Source organism: Streptopelia decaocto (genome assembly GCF_964273445.1).
Source record: "Streptopelia decaocto genome assembly, chromosome: 25".
NCBI lineage: Eukaryota > Metazoa > Chordata > Aves > Columbiformes > Columbidae > Streptopelia > Streptopelia decaocto.
Window position 1 is genome coordinate 1,835,773 of NC_138680.1, and position 15,870 is coordinate 1,851,642.

A 15,870-nucleotide genomic window follows, 5' to 3' on the forward strand; every position below is an offset into this window, starting at 1 on the left:
AATATCCCGCTAAAACCCGCTCCCCTCCCGCCCGCTTCGCCCGGGGAGGCCACGGGGACACAGCATAAGAAAAGAGAGCGCACAACAACCTTTGCTTTTGCTATTTTTCCTTTTTTTTTTCCGTGTTTTTTGTCTTATGGCGCATTCTTTTCGTAACCAAGAGGTAGGACAGATAAGGTCGGTTTTGGCATCCGAACGGTATGAAAAACCCGTGACCGTATTTGCGGAGCTCTGGTGGCTCACACTCCCAAGGGCATCACGGGAAATTCTATACAATTCCTTAAAAACATGAGAAAATGGACTTTGTAATCCAACACTACGAGGGTATATTTGGTCAACGCATGCAAAAACAAACTAAGATTAAAAAAACGAGGATTTGAGGCATTAAGTCGTGTCAAAGGACTCCTTTAAATAAGGAAACGTACAAAGGTGGCTCACGGTTGTGCAAAATATTAATTTGCTAAGGTATGTTACATCATCAGTACACGTAAATGTAGAAATCGGTAAAAAAAAAAGAACAAAAAAAGCAAAACAACGCGGCCGGCGTGTAGGAAAATCTCACATTTTAGTTGAAAGAGGATTTTTCACCTTTATGGGGTAAAAATCCTCCCTTGCGAGGGGACCCGGCCGCCATCCCCTTCCCCGTCCTAAAGCGAAGGCTGAAAAACACGCTGAGATATAAAAAAAAGATGTAAACTCATAATTTATCGTCGCGAAAACCCGGCGGTAACGCACAAAAACCCGGTGGACAGGCGGAGGTTTTGTACAAGAGGCTCGTTTAACGGACGGTGCGAAGGCCGAAGAGGCGGCGGCGGCTTCGGGATTCGCACGCTTTTGGCTTCTTATTTTTCTTTTTGTTTGTTTTTTTTTTTTTTGTACAACGCTTTATAATACATTTAAAATCGTTCGGAATGCAAACGAGAACGACGCGCTACTTCCGAGGAAAGAAAACAAAGAACACAATTAAACCCGGCGAGGTTGACGCTTGTGCAATTCGCTGCCCCCGTGGTACGTTTCTTTGCCAGCGGCAGCACTCCCTGCATTTGCTGCGTTTCGAGAAACGCGGATCTTCAGAAACACGTCAAAAAAAAAGAGGAAAAAGAAGGCAAAAGTTGGCAGAACATCCAGCATCTCGTTTAGTGTGATTTGTTTTTTTGTTTCGTTTCGCGTGTTGTTGTTTTGTTTTTGTTTTTTTTTTAACAATGCCGATGACAACTTTCATGATTAAAAATGCGCTTTTGTTGTGTTTTCATCCTTTCTTTTAAATAAATACGTCGTGGCTGACGCTCGAGCAGATCGATCTCTGCGGCGGACGACGCTCCGGCCGCTTTCAGAGTCTTTTCCTCCTCTTCCTCCTCCTCCTCCTCCTCCTCCTCCTCAGGGCGTCTCGAATCCGGCCACGCGATACCCGCTTTGGTTGGGGACGACGCTCCCGTTCTGCCCCTGCGGCGGCTGCACCCCGTAGTTGGGGCCCATCCACGCCGCCGAAGACTGCGTCTGACTGCGGATTAATTAAAAATTAAAAGCTCGTTAGGCTAATTTGTTAATGGGGGGGGGCTTTAAGGGTGGGTGAGGAGACGGGGCTGATCAGATGGGGCCGTCGTGGCTTCCCCACCGCAAATCTCCGCGTGGCGACGCGGCGAGACGTCGCGGGGGATTTTGCGCCGTTACCGTTACGGACTCAAAATATGACGTCCCCAAAACGCCCCAAATTGTCCCCAAACTCACCTGAAGCCCTGCTGGTTCCAGGGCTGGCCGTACAGCCCGTAGGCGGGGACCTGCCAGCCGTTGGGGACGAACTGGCCCAGCTGGGCGCTGCCGTACCACTGGCCCCACTGCCCGTACGCCGGCGGGTAGCCCAGCTGGTTCTGCGGGGCAATTAGCGAGCGGTTAATTAACGGCACCTCCGCGGTTGCCATTTTCTACATCACCTTTTCACTTAACAAGAGATTTTTTAGGTCATTTGTATACTTAACATAAGACTTTTCACATCCCATGATTTCTTTATGTCACGTTTCCACATAAGGGATTATTTTTAACATCACGTTTCTACATCAGGAGAAATTATTTACGTCACGTTTGCACGTCATGCGGTATTTTTTACGTCGAGATTTTTTACCATCGCATTTTTATGTAACACAAGAATTTCTACATCATGTTTTCACGCAACAAAACCATTTTACATCGCATTGTTATGTACGGAGAGATTTTTTTGTGTCACGTTTTCACGTAACAGCAAATTTCTTACATGACATTTTTACGTCTAAAAAGATTATTACGTCATGTTTTTGTGTAACGGGAGATTTTGTTACATCACGTTTTTTTAATGTCACATTTTTACTTAATAAGAGATTTTTTATGTCATGTTGCTATGTAACTAGAGATTGTAAATATCTCATTTTTAAGAAACAAGAGGTTTTTACCATAACATTCTTACGTACAGACATCTTTTTTTCATTCCAAGATATCTACTATCTCTGTATTCCAGAGAAAAACCCTCCTATAAATAAGCCCTAATGCAAGTCACATGTATGACACCAAGTCTCTCGCACGCTGATTTTACAGATATTTAATGGGTTTTTAGCACAGACTAATGACCAAAAAAGAGAAGTCCTGACCTGCTGCACCGGACTGACCATGTCCGGCGTCTCCTTGCCCCAGTAGCACTTGACGACGTGTCCTTCGATCGTCGTCCCATTGACAGACACGATGGCGTGCGCTGCGCTCTCGTGAGAATTAAACCTGATGAGAGATAATCGTGAACTTATAAATAACTCATGCGGTGCGAAACTGACAGGAGTCCCCCCAAAAGAGAGTCCCCACTGGTTAAAACCCCAATTCCACCACTGAAACTTCCTCCTGTCACCCCCACGGTGGGCAGTGGATGATTTTCCTGTCTCATGTTGTAACTCTCATTAAAAGAACAGGAAAATTGAGCGGCGAGGAGAGCACAAGTCAAGTTTCAATTAATTCTTCTTACCCTCCAGTTCCAGCCACGTTCCACTCACAGCAATATAGCGAAAACCAGTTAATTACGACTAAATTATTCACCGCGTGACCCGCAAGCCAGCTTACCGTACGAAGGAATAGCCTTTGTCGGGGAACACTCGGATTTCCATGATCTGCCCGAAGGGAGAAAAGGTCTGGCGCATGAGCTGCTCTGCAGCAAAATGAGAAGAAAACCAGGAAAATGAGGCTATTGCCATTTTATTCCGGGATATTCCAGGCGCCGGGAGCTGGAGGTGACGCTACCTGTCAGGCCCGAGGTGACGCCTCCGCAGTACACGGTGCAGTTGCTGGGGCTGGACTGATTGACCACCTCGTCGTATGACAGCTGTTTGGTGTTTGCTGGAAGGGATTTGTACCAAGATTTCGTTACAGAGAAATTCTAATCCTGATCGCCGCAAGACACTGACCTATTGGTAGGTCTGATCTACTCAATTAAAAGTCTTTTCTATGGAGACACTTTCTGTAACAGAGTCATGGAATTGTAGAATCATTTTGGTTGGAAAAGCCCCTTGAGATCATTGAATCCAACCATAACCCAGCCCTGGCACTGCCCCATGTCTTGAGAATCTCATCTCTGTCCAACCCTCCAGGGATGGTGACTCCAGCACTGCCCTGGGCAGCCTGTTCCAATGCCCCACAGCCCTTTGGGGAAGAAATTATCCCAAATTTCCAACCTCAACCTCCCCTGGCCCCCAAAAAATACACCAGAAATTCAGGACCAACCTTCATATGTGCTCTTTGGAGCCGGAGGTTTTCTCGTCGCCCAGTTCGTTCGGATTTGCCTTCCCCCGAGCCACTGGCCGCCCATCTGCTGGATCGCGTTCTCTGCGTCCTGTCCGCGAGAGACGGAGGGAAGAAAAACCCCAGTTTTGCCATCTAGGACCCTCTTGGGCCTGTACGCCGCTTATCTGAATGTCACTTGCCACTGCTTTAGAGAAGCTAAAGCGACAGTAATGCATCTCAAAGACCAGAGAACTGTCTCCCTCGGCATGCAGGGAAACCAAAGCTGGATAAAGATGGGGAGTGACAACACGGCAGCCACTGAAAATCACTGTAGGCTTTTCAGGGCCGCTTGAGACCGAGCCGGTGCTTACCCATTTGTTGAAGAAGGAGACAAAGCCGTAGCCTTTGGATTTTCCCGTCGCCATGTCCTTCACCACACGCGCGTCTCTACAAAGAAGAGACATGAGACAGCTCAGGAAAACACCGCCTGTTAACCAAATTCTTTAATTTTCTTGGGTCAATTTGCTACCCATTTTCAGGACTGTGAGCAGCTGCAAATTTTGAGAGATTGATGTGTTCTGAAATTATCGAGGAAAACACCGAACCATTCACGTCTTAATATGACGTATCACGTAGCTGAATGAACCACTCCTGACTCTGCTACACCCTGAATACGCCAAACCGGCACCTGTGGGCACCGTTCTCTGTTTGTCGCAGGTTCTCTTGTTGCACCATCGCTCTGGACCGCTGGCACTGGTGCGACTCCTTGGCCTCAAGGTTTCAAGGTCAAGGGCTTATGCTGACCCGGCACCAACAGATTCGAGGCCGCTCAGGCTGCCCCAATGAGTCTTATACTAAAAAAGGTTCGTTTTTGTGGGAAAAGTTAATTTAACTGAAACATCAGGCTGTTTCCATTTAGGAGAGATGAGTTCATTTCTTTGTCCTAGGAAATGACTTACGATATTCTTCCGAACGGTGCAAAAGCTGCTTTGATATCTTCAGTTGTAATTTCTGGACTGAGGTCTCCGACGAAGACGTGGAAATGGTCTTGTTGAGAAAAGGAGAGAAAAGGATGTTAATGTTCAAAGACGAGCCCTGAACACACTGAGCAATCTCGTTCAGCATGGATTTTCAGCTCTTATTAAAAGCTACATGAAGATCAGAGTTTACTAGAAAAAGAATTTACTGCTGCTTGTAACAGATCCTGTGCTTGACAGCACTACAAGGTCAGTGATTTAAAGGATACTAATATGGTATTTACGCTTCGTATTTTAGAAACTGCTTTCAAGACTGGTCAGCATTGACCTTACAAAGTCTTAAACTATTTATTTAATGTGTCAGGACTACACAAAAACCCTTCTCTCCGTGTTAAGCTCCAACATGGCAGGAGATCCAGAGCTATTACACACCTGATCGACTGAAACATCAGGAAGTGTCAGGAAAACACTCGTTCTAGCGCAGAGCGTATTTTGAACCTAGTCACAATGGTTGGTTTAACACTGTAGGGCGGGAAGAACAAATTAAGAAAAAACCCTTGCATTGCTAGAGTTTGCATCTGAGTTCTTGAAGGCAACAGTTTTGGTTGTCTGGCCAGAAATCGGCACCGGAATGGACTGGTGGACACTAGAGCACTTTCTGACGCTATGGGGAAATCAAAGGGAAGTCTTTCCAACATAAAATGAATTGGTAACAAAAACCCCACACATGGCTTCAGGGGGTTTGTGAATACCCTCGAGAGATTTCATTGGATGTTTAAAAAGACACGAGGACCTTGTGAGCATCTTGTGTTAACACTAATACCACCTGATGACAAAGATGACATCTGTTCTTAAGATTATTAAAGCAAACGCATTAAATAATATCTTAGGATTATGAGCAAAACATGACGGCATATACGATGCTTCTTGTTTCTGTTGCAAAACTACTTGTACAAATCAAAGACCCGCTCGACACGCAAGCAACACTTACTGCTGGTGTCTTTCTTCTGGCTGCTAGGAGTCGTTGCCCAGTTCACTTTGACCTCCTGCAAACATTTAGTCGCTCACGTTAGATCAGGCAAATCCCGATTAAGCCCACATACCTCCAGCACTTAATTCTGACACTACAGGGGGACCGGACGTGGAAGTTTGGGGTGAAAGCTCAAGTTTAAGGCATGTTTCTCGGGAGAGGGTTCATTTTTCCAAACTGCTGCGCTGGTTGAGAGCAAAGACGTTAAACACACCCAGCCTGGGAGTTTGGTTTGGTTGGGTGGGTTTTTATTTGCAGGGCTGGGGAAATAAAGGGACCTTGTCCTGATAAGGTTGGAGGAGTTAAAATATTTCTTACGCCCACTGTCTTGGAGCCCTCCCCGCTTCTACATCCCCCCCACCCTCTGTGTTCTTCCTAAAAAAGCATCAACGGTGCTTCTCGTTAGTCACGTCCCGCTATGACCTCCGACCAAACGAAGCGTCTAACACTTGCGGCACATCCGTTTCGTCTCCGGTGGCATTTCGCCCCCGGATATTTGACCTGCGCCATCTGACACAGCCTGATTTCCGACTCCAACTCACCCTGTAGACACGACAGCTTACCTTACCCATTATCTTCCGGCCGTTCATGGCAGCCAGGGCTGCAGCCGCGTGCCGGTGCTCGTAAAACTCCACAAAGCAGTACGGATCATTTCCAGCTGTCTGAAAAAAAATGGGGAACGAAAAAGATTACTGATACGAACCTCTTCAAACTGTACCCTCACTATTACACTCAGCTCTTTCTTTATTACATCTAAATGTCTCAAAATAAGCAAGCTTTTAAACTCTATGCTGAGATCACAGTCAATGCACCGATAATGCTCCAGAAGGTTGCAGTTCCGTTTTAAAAAGGAAAAATTACGGCAAAGGAGAACTTTTCAAATCTCATCTACGACACCCACATAAATCTGCCTCTTCCCTCCCTTTCACTATCTCCAGCCATCCTCAAATTTAACATCAGATACGAGGCGGAAATGATGCCCAAAGTACACGACTGTGATCTCTGGCATTACTACATCCCTTTAATGTGCTGATGCCGAATTTCCAGTGGAAATTTGCACTTCTACAACGTGCAAGTACATCTCAAAGCCTTTAGCTACGAGAAACACAGAAATCATTAAGGGAAGGCTCTTACATCCATGATCATTTTGCAGTTTTTGCAGGGTCCGATCTGGCTGAACAGCTGGAGGATTAGTGCTTCGGTCACATCTCTTGACAGGTTCCCCACGTATCTATAGGATCGAATAAAACATTACAAACCATCCTGAGGCTCCAGACTGATCGTCTATAACTGAGAAAACATGGCGCAACGTTGCTCCCCCAACACCCTTCACCATTCTCGGGGATGCAAATCGCCCTTGATCCACAGGTGGTTGTTTTGTTGTTGAGTTCAAGTCACGAGATTTTTAAAAAAAGCACATTGAGAAACCTCAGCTCCGAAGGTGCGGCTGCACCTTCCCACAAAGGAACGTTACGTGGCGAACCGCGGGCTCCACGACGAGAGCCCCAGCCAAATCGCGCTGCTGAAACCACGTCAATAAACCAGCGATCCTCCCCGTCTAGGTGCCAGAGGTGTGAAGATGTTGTAAGAAAACAACAAGGCTGCAAAACCTGGGACTTGTCGTGCTCCTCCTGTTGACACAAGGCTGCGAACGGCCTTCCTGAGGAGATGGATACACGCCAACATTGGGTTGAACACAGGAGAGAATGGGACAAGACACACAGAGTCTCTGTTTTCCTGTCAAAAATGACCTGGCAAGCTCTGCATTATTATTAATAGTATGAGCGACTATTTTAGGTAGGGCTCTGAACCGTTGTCCTTTTCAAAATCTACACATGCTTCACCAAAATCTGATCGTCACGGGCATCCTCTTGCTCAACGCAGCCGATCATTCCCGCACTTCGGATGAGGTTTCCTTCAACAGGAGAGAGTTCAGAGCACTTCATTAGGGCAATTAACTTTGTGCTTGATAACACCAGGCCATTCAACCCTGCATCAAGTTCGAGCGAAAGTCCTAAGTAGCGAGACTTCTATTTTTCCCTCTCTTTGTTTTTAAAATGTTATCGCCCTTTGGATAATGAATAAGCCAGGGCACTAAAGCGATTAGACTCTCATGTTCCCTTCTAAGTCTAAATTTATTAACAGTTTGTTTGTGACTGACACGGTATCTACAGCCCAACCTTTGCACTCCTGCTGGATTTTCACCCGATAATCAGGTGGGCAGCATTCCCTACCTTCAGACTGGATTTTACTGGAAAAAAAACAGGATTCAGGTAAACGATCTCTGACAGCTCCGTGAATCTCTGCACGGTCAGAGCTTTCAAAATGCATCCTCAAAGGATCGAATGCAGAAGGATATGTGTGTACATAGACCTAGAGAGAAGTGGCCCTTCATGGGCACACACAGAACGAGAACATTCTGCAAAACACTAAAAAAAGGAGGGGGAATCGTAAAGGACATTGGTCACTCAGAAAAACAGCTTAACGTCACAGAAATTCCGTGTTTTTCTGACGGTTTATGTCGGCGTAACCTCATATGTCTGCAGAAAATGGCGAGTCTGGGGGGGCTTTTCCAACCCCCAAACTATGAGAGTCCTGCGATACTATCAAGAAAAATGGGCAAAGCACAGAGCTGTAAACCGCGAGCAACCAGCCCCGCTTTATTTTCTCTGACAGAGATGGATTCTCTTTAATAAGCCGGTCAATGTCTCTTTGCAGATGATATTATGCTGGGCAAACTATGCCAACAATTCCATTTATCCACCGCACATTGCTCGGTGTTGCTTGAAAAGTAATACCAAACTAGTGAGTGTTAGCACTTCTCAGATATATAAAGTACATTAAAAGTACATATATTCCACAAGCATCTCTGTACTTGGATGGAAAATACAAACAAGAGGCCTTTGTACATTCAAAAACACCGTCTGCCTTGTAACTGCTCTTCAGATTTATAAGCCCTGCTGCTGAAGAGTGGCTTTCAAGGGAGGACACCGGCCACGTGAAAACGGGCTGCCTATGCAGGAAATCATTTACATAAGTAACGTGGCTCCTAACGAAACGCCGAGGCTCTGACACCCCCCTTCAAAGAAACGACTTACGTGGAAATGGCAAAACCAACAAGTTACTTCCAAAAATGTTGGGAATCTGTTCCAGAAAAACTACTTCAACAGGCTAAGGGAAATAAAGAAGACAGACGGGTTGCAGACCGCTTTGGTGGCCCCTCGCGACTCTGCGAGACAAGGAAAGTGAAGAGGGAGCCCCGAAAGCCACGTCCAGATGGGGTTTCTGCAGCACAACCTACAGAAATCCACCTGCAACACAATATTTAACTCGCGCTTCAGACCCCAGCTGGAAAGAAATCGCTTCTAGCCGCTTTTTTGCTTCCTTCAAGCTGCTCATTCTAAACCCAATCTGTGAAATTCGGCTCGTGTTAATCCTCCGTACGACCTGACAAAGTCGCTCGGAGCCATTCAGAGAAATTCCATTCTGGGTACGTTGCTCAAAACTCAGTTCTGCAGCTCCGAAACCCGCCCGCGTTTGTGCAACAACCCGCACGTGCTCGAGGACAGATAATCCATTCCCTCGAGCTGTGTACGGCCCAGACCGCTAAACTCCACACAACCACTTCATTGCGATGGGGAGGGAAAAACACTTCTCTATATAAACACACAAACAGGCCAGCAGGTCTGAGCCACGTTTGCGGTGGCCGAGAATAGCTCCAAAAACACACAAATTAGCAAGACAACGGGATCCTATACCCAGAGAGGCAGACAGAGTGTTTACCGCTCCGGAAAGCCCAGACTGGAGGAGCTGGTGTCAGTCACGTAAGATTCTTGTTTTGCTGCACTTGGCCAAGACATTTTTGATCTACCCTTGGGGCGCATGTGGCCATTGACCGAGGGCAAAATGTTCCCCTCGCCTCAGAGGGATCCCCTCTCCCTCCTGTCTCTCCTCACCTCGGTACTGAAACATAGATTAAAGTTTACACAGAGGTGGATCAGAAACACCGGAGTCTGGGATTCCCCTGATCTAAACGTGGAAACCACTCCAGATAACGCCTGGCAGAGAAAATGAGAGAAAGACGTGAGCGGGACCTCCCCTGTGCCTTTGAAACGCAAAGTCCGAATCCCTCTCTGACAGCGGCGGGTGTCGGCTGCCAAACACCCCCCGGAAAAGTTAATTAAGGAAACCCCATTAATGATTTAGCAAGGCGAGGGGCTACCGCTAGTTCTTGGGCACACACCGTGCTTGGAACACTTGGACAAGCGCCAATTTCACGGGCACCCCCCGTTTCTTTCCATCCAGCTGTTCAGTGTGTCAATGGGGGCAGCCCCCCCACACCCCCCCCGGGTGCTAAAATCACCCAGGGACGGCAAAATTCAGTCAGATGTTCGCCAAAACCGACACGGTGCGAGTCTGGGGGGCAGCGCAGCTCCTCAGGGCCCGTCCCTCGTGGTGTGAGCTGAGGGGCCGAGGGCTGAGGGGAGAAAGGGGGTGAACATCACTGGGGGGGCAGAGGGCGGAATGGCGGGACACGGGCGGGATCCCGCCGTGAGGGGAACCGGGGCCGGCTCAGGGCCGCCCTCCGTGCTCCTGAAAGCGGCTTGAAGGGGCCGAGTCCCCGCTTGCCCCGTCGCCGAGGCCCGATCGCGCCGCCCGGGGTCTGAGGGGAGCCCGGGCCGCCCCTCCCCGCCGAGCCGGGAACAATAGGCGGGTTGTCGCCCCCTCCCCACTCACAGGGTCTTGGGCATTTCATCCTCCATGGCGCCACCGCCCCGCCCCGGGCTCTTCACGCCGAGCCGGCCCCCGCCGCCCCGTCAGCGCCCGGGCAGCCCGAGCGGCGCCGGCCCCGCCGAGCCCGAGCGGCGGACAATAACCCCAATGGTTCCTCGCAAGATGGCGGGCGGCGGGCGAAAGGGCCCGGCCGGCCGGGAGGGGGCGGTAATGCGCATGCGCGCCCCGAAGAGGCGCCCGGCCGGCCTCCCGCCGCCGCTCCCGCGCATGCGCCGCGCCACTGACAACCGGTTAACGGGGTGACGCTTCCTCCCGGTGGGACCGGCGGACGGGCCTGGCGGGGAAAATTCATAATTAAGTAATAAAGATATAAAGGAGCGAGCAAATAGGAAAAAGAAAAAAAAATTAAGGGGGAGAAAAAGTTCTGCGCCGCCCGGGAATCGAACCCGGGTCGCAAGAATGGGAATCTTGCATGATACCACTACACCAGCGGCGCTGTTAGTCCACGGTCACCCGACCGCTGCTATGGCGGTGACAACGGGCCCGGCCCCGCCGCGGCGGAACCAGCTGACGGGCCGGGCCCGCCCCGCCAGCCAGCGCCATGCCGGCCCTCCGCCGCCTCCTGCTGCTCCTCGCCGCGCTCTGCCCGCCCGGCCCGGCCCGCGGAGCGCGGCGCGATGCCCCCGGCAAGATCGGTACGGCGTGGGGGTGTGTGTCTGGGGGGCTGGGCTGCGTGGGGCGCCGGTCCTGACTGACTGACCGTTCTCCCAGCCGTGATCGGAGGCGGGATCGGCGGAGCGGCCGCCGCTTATTTCTTGCGGCAGAAATTCGGGAGGAGCGTCCGGCTGGAGGTGCTGGAGAAGGCGGCGCTGGGGGGGCGGCTGGCGACGCTGCAGCTGGAGGGGGCGGCGTACGAGGCGGGGGGGTCCGTCATCCACCCCCTCAACCTGCACATGAAACACTTCGTCAAGGAGCTGGGTGAGTGCGGATACCCCCCTCCCGGCACCCCCGCACCCCTAAATCTACAGCCCCCACCCCAAAATCACCATCCCCCCCCAAATCACCGTCTCCTCACCCCAAAATCTGCATCCCCCCACACCAAAATCTGCATCCCCCCACTCCAAAATCACCATCCTCCCCAAATCACCGTCTCCTCACCCCAAAATCTGCATCCCCCCACACCAAAATCACCATCTCCTCACTCCAGAATCACCGTCCCCCCCAAATCACTGTCTCTTCACCCCAAAATCACCATTCCCCCACCGCAAAATCCCCACCTCTCACCCCAAAATCAGCATCTCTTCACCCCAAAATCACCCTCCACCCCTCCCAGGGATGCTCTGAGTCCATCTCTCCCTCTGCTGCAGGGACACCCCCATAAACAAGCTCCCTTCTCCCCCAGTATCTCCCCCTATATTCCTCCCCAATATGTCACCCCCCCATATCCCTACCCAATATACCCCAGATATCGTTCCCCATTATTTCCAGCCCCCCCAAATCCTTCCCCCATACCTCCCCCCCATATCATTCCCTAATATCTCCCCCCACCCAGCATCCCCAACCCCAAAATCAACCCCCTGCCAAGGGATCCTTTGGGTCCAGCTCTCTCTCTGTGCTGCAGGGACATCCCCACAAAGAATAAGCCTCGGGTGACCCCCTTCTTCCCAATATCCCCCCCAATCCTTCCTCAATTTCCCCCTGGGAAAAGGGACCCCCCCCTCCCCTTGCCATGGGTGATGCATTAATCCCATCATAAAGGTCCAAAAGTCACCGCAAATAACTACCTGGCTCCTGGTCAAGAGCTAATTCCCCTTCTCATGTCTTAGGGTTCCAATATTTAATTGCTCACCCTTATCAACGCGAAGCCGCGTTGTCTTGTGAAGTTAAAATCAAGGCGTAATACAGTTTAGCTCGACACAAGGTCGACTTTTCATTAAATTACCTCTTCTTTCGCCCTTTTCCTCGAGGCCTCTCGACCGCCACGCCGCACGACAGCCTGGCGGGTATTTATAACGGGGAAGAGTTTGTGTTCGAGGAGAGCGGCTGGTACATCGTCAACCTTCTGAAGCTCCTGTGGCACTACGGGCTCAACCCCCTGCGCTTGTCCATGTGGGTGGAGGACATCCTGGACAAGTTCATGAGGTGCGCTGGGTCAAAAAGAAGACAAAAAGTGGGAAAGCATCTGCGGGGAAAGCTGCGAAACCTGCCGATGAGTTGTAAAAGTCCACGAAATCATCCTGTCACTGCTGAGAAAGGAGTCGCTGGTTGCTCTTTTTCAATTTCTGGTCATTTTTCTAAGGAAAAGGGTCAAGATGAGCGCTGCCGTCTTCAAAAAGGCTGCGGTGGAAAAGCGTGTTAGGTGCGGGATGGCCCGTTGTTCTGGCACCCGTGTGCTACAGAGAATTAAATTCATAACTGCGTGAAAAACGCTTTCATTAGCAAAGATCAGTATATAAATAAATGAAGGTCCAGGTCTACTTTGGCATGTCCCACTTAGGCTAAAGCTGGAAGGAAGGACCAGCCCTCCTGCTCTCAGGATGGGCTTTGAGATCCTCCACCGCTTCCGAGGGCAAAATAAAACATTAACAGTGACTGAACGCCTATTTTTTGTCCCCGGTTACAGGATCTATCGCTACCAGACGCACGACTACGCCTTCAGCAGCAACGAGCGCCTGCTCCACGCCCTTGGAGGGAACGATTTCACCCGCCTGCTGAACCAAACCATCGATGAGGCCTTGCAGAAAGCCGGCTTCTCCCACAAATTCGTCAACGAGGTGGTTTGTCCGGCCATGAGAGTCAATTACGGGCAAGGCGTCACCGTCAACGCTTTCGTAGGTGTGTGTTTTGTAGGTTTATCTCTCCAGGAGATGTCCTGGGGACCTCGTGCTTGTCGTGGGGGTGGGATTCCTGCTCCCGGGGCTGCTGCCGTGCAGCAGTCAGTGGGTTACAAAAGCCTAATTTTCACCTAATTTTCCACTTACTGTTTCAAATACTCGCAGAACGATGCCCAACAAGCCGCTCTAATGCTTTTGGTTTCCTCGCAGGTGCTGTTTCTCTGGCCGGCGTCGAATCGGGCCTTTGGTCAGTCAAAGGGGGGAACAAACTTGTCTGCAGCGGCCTTATCTACGCGTCCAAAGCCGAAGTTATCCCTGGCACGGTTTTGTCCATAGAGCCCAAAGTCAGACCCAGTCGCAGCGGTGAGTTGGGTTTGCTCTGCTGTTGGTGGGGAGGGGAACGGCGCTGGCCTCTGTCACCACTCTGGGCAGGCTGGAAACAATTAAATTGTGTCTTTTTTGGTGTTTTAATATTAAAATCGGGTTCTGCTCAAAGCCCCAGCTTGCAGCTAAGCTCAGCTAAGCTGCTACCAGCTTAAAAAGTGACTTCACCTCACAACAAGTCTTTATTAACCTAAATGGGATGGCATTCGTAAAGCCGGAGGGACAAATGGGATTCTCTCCATGGGGAAAAATGAGCTTTTTCTCCCATTTTTTTCCCGCCAGGGGACCCGGTGAAGCTCTACCACGTGATGTACAACACCACGTCGGGGCTGACGGGGGACACGTACGACATCGTCGTCATCGCGGCTCCGCTGGGCCGCAAATCGGCCAACATCACCTTCAAAAACTTCGACCCTCCGGTCCCCGACTTCCTGAATCCTTACCACCAGACCATCGCCACCTTAGTGCACGGACGCTTAAACGCCTCTTTCTTCGGTTACCGCGACTCATCCGCCTTCGATTTTGGTGCCATTTTCACCACGGAAAACCCCAAATTGTTCTTTAACAGCGTCGGGGTGGTGTCGCCGGTGGGAGACGTAAGCGGCGAAGGAAAAGCGCCCTTGGAATCGGCCGTTTGGAAGGTGTTTTCCAAAGAGGAGCTCACCAAAGAGCAGCTCAACTTGCTTTTCTCCTCCTACGACTCCGTCAAAGTCAAGAAATGGTTGGCGTACCCCGAGTACGGCCCCCCGGAAAAGTGTCCCCCCATTATTCTTCACGATGCCGTCTACTATTTGAACGGCATCGAGCGGGCGGCCAGCGCCATGGAGATGAGCGCCATCGCCGCCAAAAACGCTGCCCTGCTCGCCTTCCACCGCTGGTACAGCAACGCCGACCACGTCGACCAGGAGGATCTGCACGAAAAGCTGAAAACGGAGCTTTGAGCCTCAAAAGGGACGTCCGCGCTACGACCTGCGGGTGGCATCCCGGAGATTTTTAGCCATAATTAACACTAATGAGCAAGGAACACCTTGATTAGCCCCTCAGAGGAGACACGTGAACAGCGGTGGAAAAGTTTGAGTGAGCTCCTCGGTATGTCCCTACGCGAGACTGAAGTTGTCTACAAAAGCCTAAAGAAGTTGTTTAAAACACCATTTTGACCCCAAAGGGGCTGCCAAACTCAGGATCTGCATCACTGTGATTAACCCTGCATGTGGTTTTTCCTCTCTGAACGTTTCAGATGGGGGAAGAAAACCCAAAACCAAACAAATTCTCGACTGTACATCTCTGCCTTGACTATTTTGGAATCATGTATCGAATATTTCTTGCTTGGGGTGGGATTAGTGTGGTGGAAATTGGGGCTGGATTCCTAAATTTGCTTCCAGAACAAGAACTGGGGCTTATGGGTGGGGGGACTGGGCTGCTGGGGGTGCAGAAATTGCTGAAATGGGGGGGTTATTAAGGAAAACCAGAGATTATCCTTTGCTTTGTCGAGGTTTTAAGGGATTAATAATTTAGATAATAGGGCACAAAAGGTTATAGAAACTTCTACTGAAAATACTGTGTCCCTTGGCTGCATCTCGCATCACTACAATACCTCAAACGGTGTGGGAATATAAAGTTTAGAGTTAAATAATAAAATTAATGCACTGATCTCGTGGTTCAGCTGCCTCCTCGCTGTGCCACAGGGCACGCAGCTGCAAGAAAAGCATTTTTAATGCACTTTGCACCGATTTGTATCAAAAATGCAATGACAAAGACCATCAGAAAGGACTCACAAAAACAAACCAAAAAGGCCAATTTCCACCATTTAGGAGAAAGACCCAAAAGTTTATTTGGTCCAGTTCAGCCCCCACAGGCTTTAATTAGTGCATCGCAACTCTGTGATGCAGAAATAAGAATAAAAATCATTATTTAAAAGAAAAAGTCCTACTTTCAGACAGCCCAGCTTGGTGCCAACACTCCGCATCACTCTTAGAGGGGAATTTTCCCCGTTTTCCTCCCAATTAAGAACCGACAATGCACTCAACTAATGCTGCGGCTTCGTAGCTTCTTTTTTTATGAGATATTAAGGGGAAGGACACACAAAGAAGCGCCGATTTAACATCAAATCCAACGGATTCAGCCTCAGAGTTTTAAAGCAGAAAAACTGCCCCCACCAGCACATTTCAGCCACCCTGTT

The 15,870-nt window shown here is 49.9% G+C and overlaps 2 protein-coding genes across 2 annotated transcripts; one reads left to right on the forward strand and one right to left on the reverse strand.

The window, feature by feature from the left end:
• Nucleotides 1-389: 389 nt before the first annotated feature.
• On the reverse strand, nt 390-10,669 carry TIA1 (TIA1 cytotoxic granule associated RNA binding protein). Its single transcript, XM_082072478.1, has 12 exons — nt 10,477-10,669; nt 6,874-6,970; nt 6,303-6,401; nt 5,701-5,755; nt 4,692-4,779; nt 4,104-4,179; nt 3,733-3,841; nt 3,253-3,348; nt 3,076-3,160; nt 2,619-2,742; nt 1,729-1,868; nt 390-1,501 (listed from the first exon to the last, which is right to left on the reverse strand). The coding sequence occupies exons 1-12, from the start codon at nt 10,500-10,502 to the stop codon at nt 1,378-1,380; spliced, it is 1,119 nt and encodes a 372-aa protein (XP_081928604.1). The 5' UTR covers nt 10,503-10,669; the 3' UTR covers nt 390-1,377.
• Nucleotides 10,670-10,874: 205 nt separating this feature from the next.
• PCYOX1 (prenylcysteine oxidase 1) lies at nt 10,875-15,332 on the forward strand. Its single transcript, XM_082072731.1, has 6 exons — nt 10,875-11,168; nt 11,245-11,451; nt 12,441-12,615; nt 13,097-13,308; nt 13,518-13,670; nt 13,974-15,332. Exons 1-6 carry the CDS (start codon nt 11,075-11,077, stop codon nt 14,630-14,632), a joined length of 1,500 nt encoding a protein of 499 aa, XP_081928857.1. The 5' UTR covers nt 10,875-11,074; the 3' UTR covers nt 14,633-15,332.
• Nucleotides 15,333-15,870: the final 538 nt, after the last annotated feature.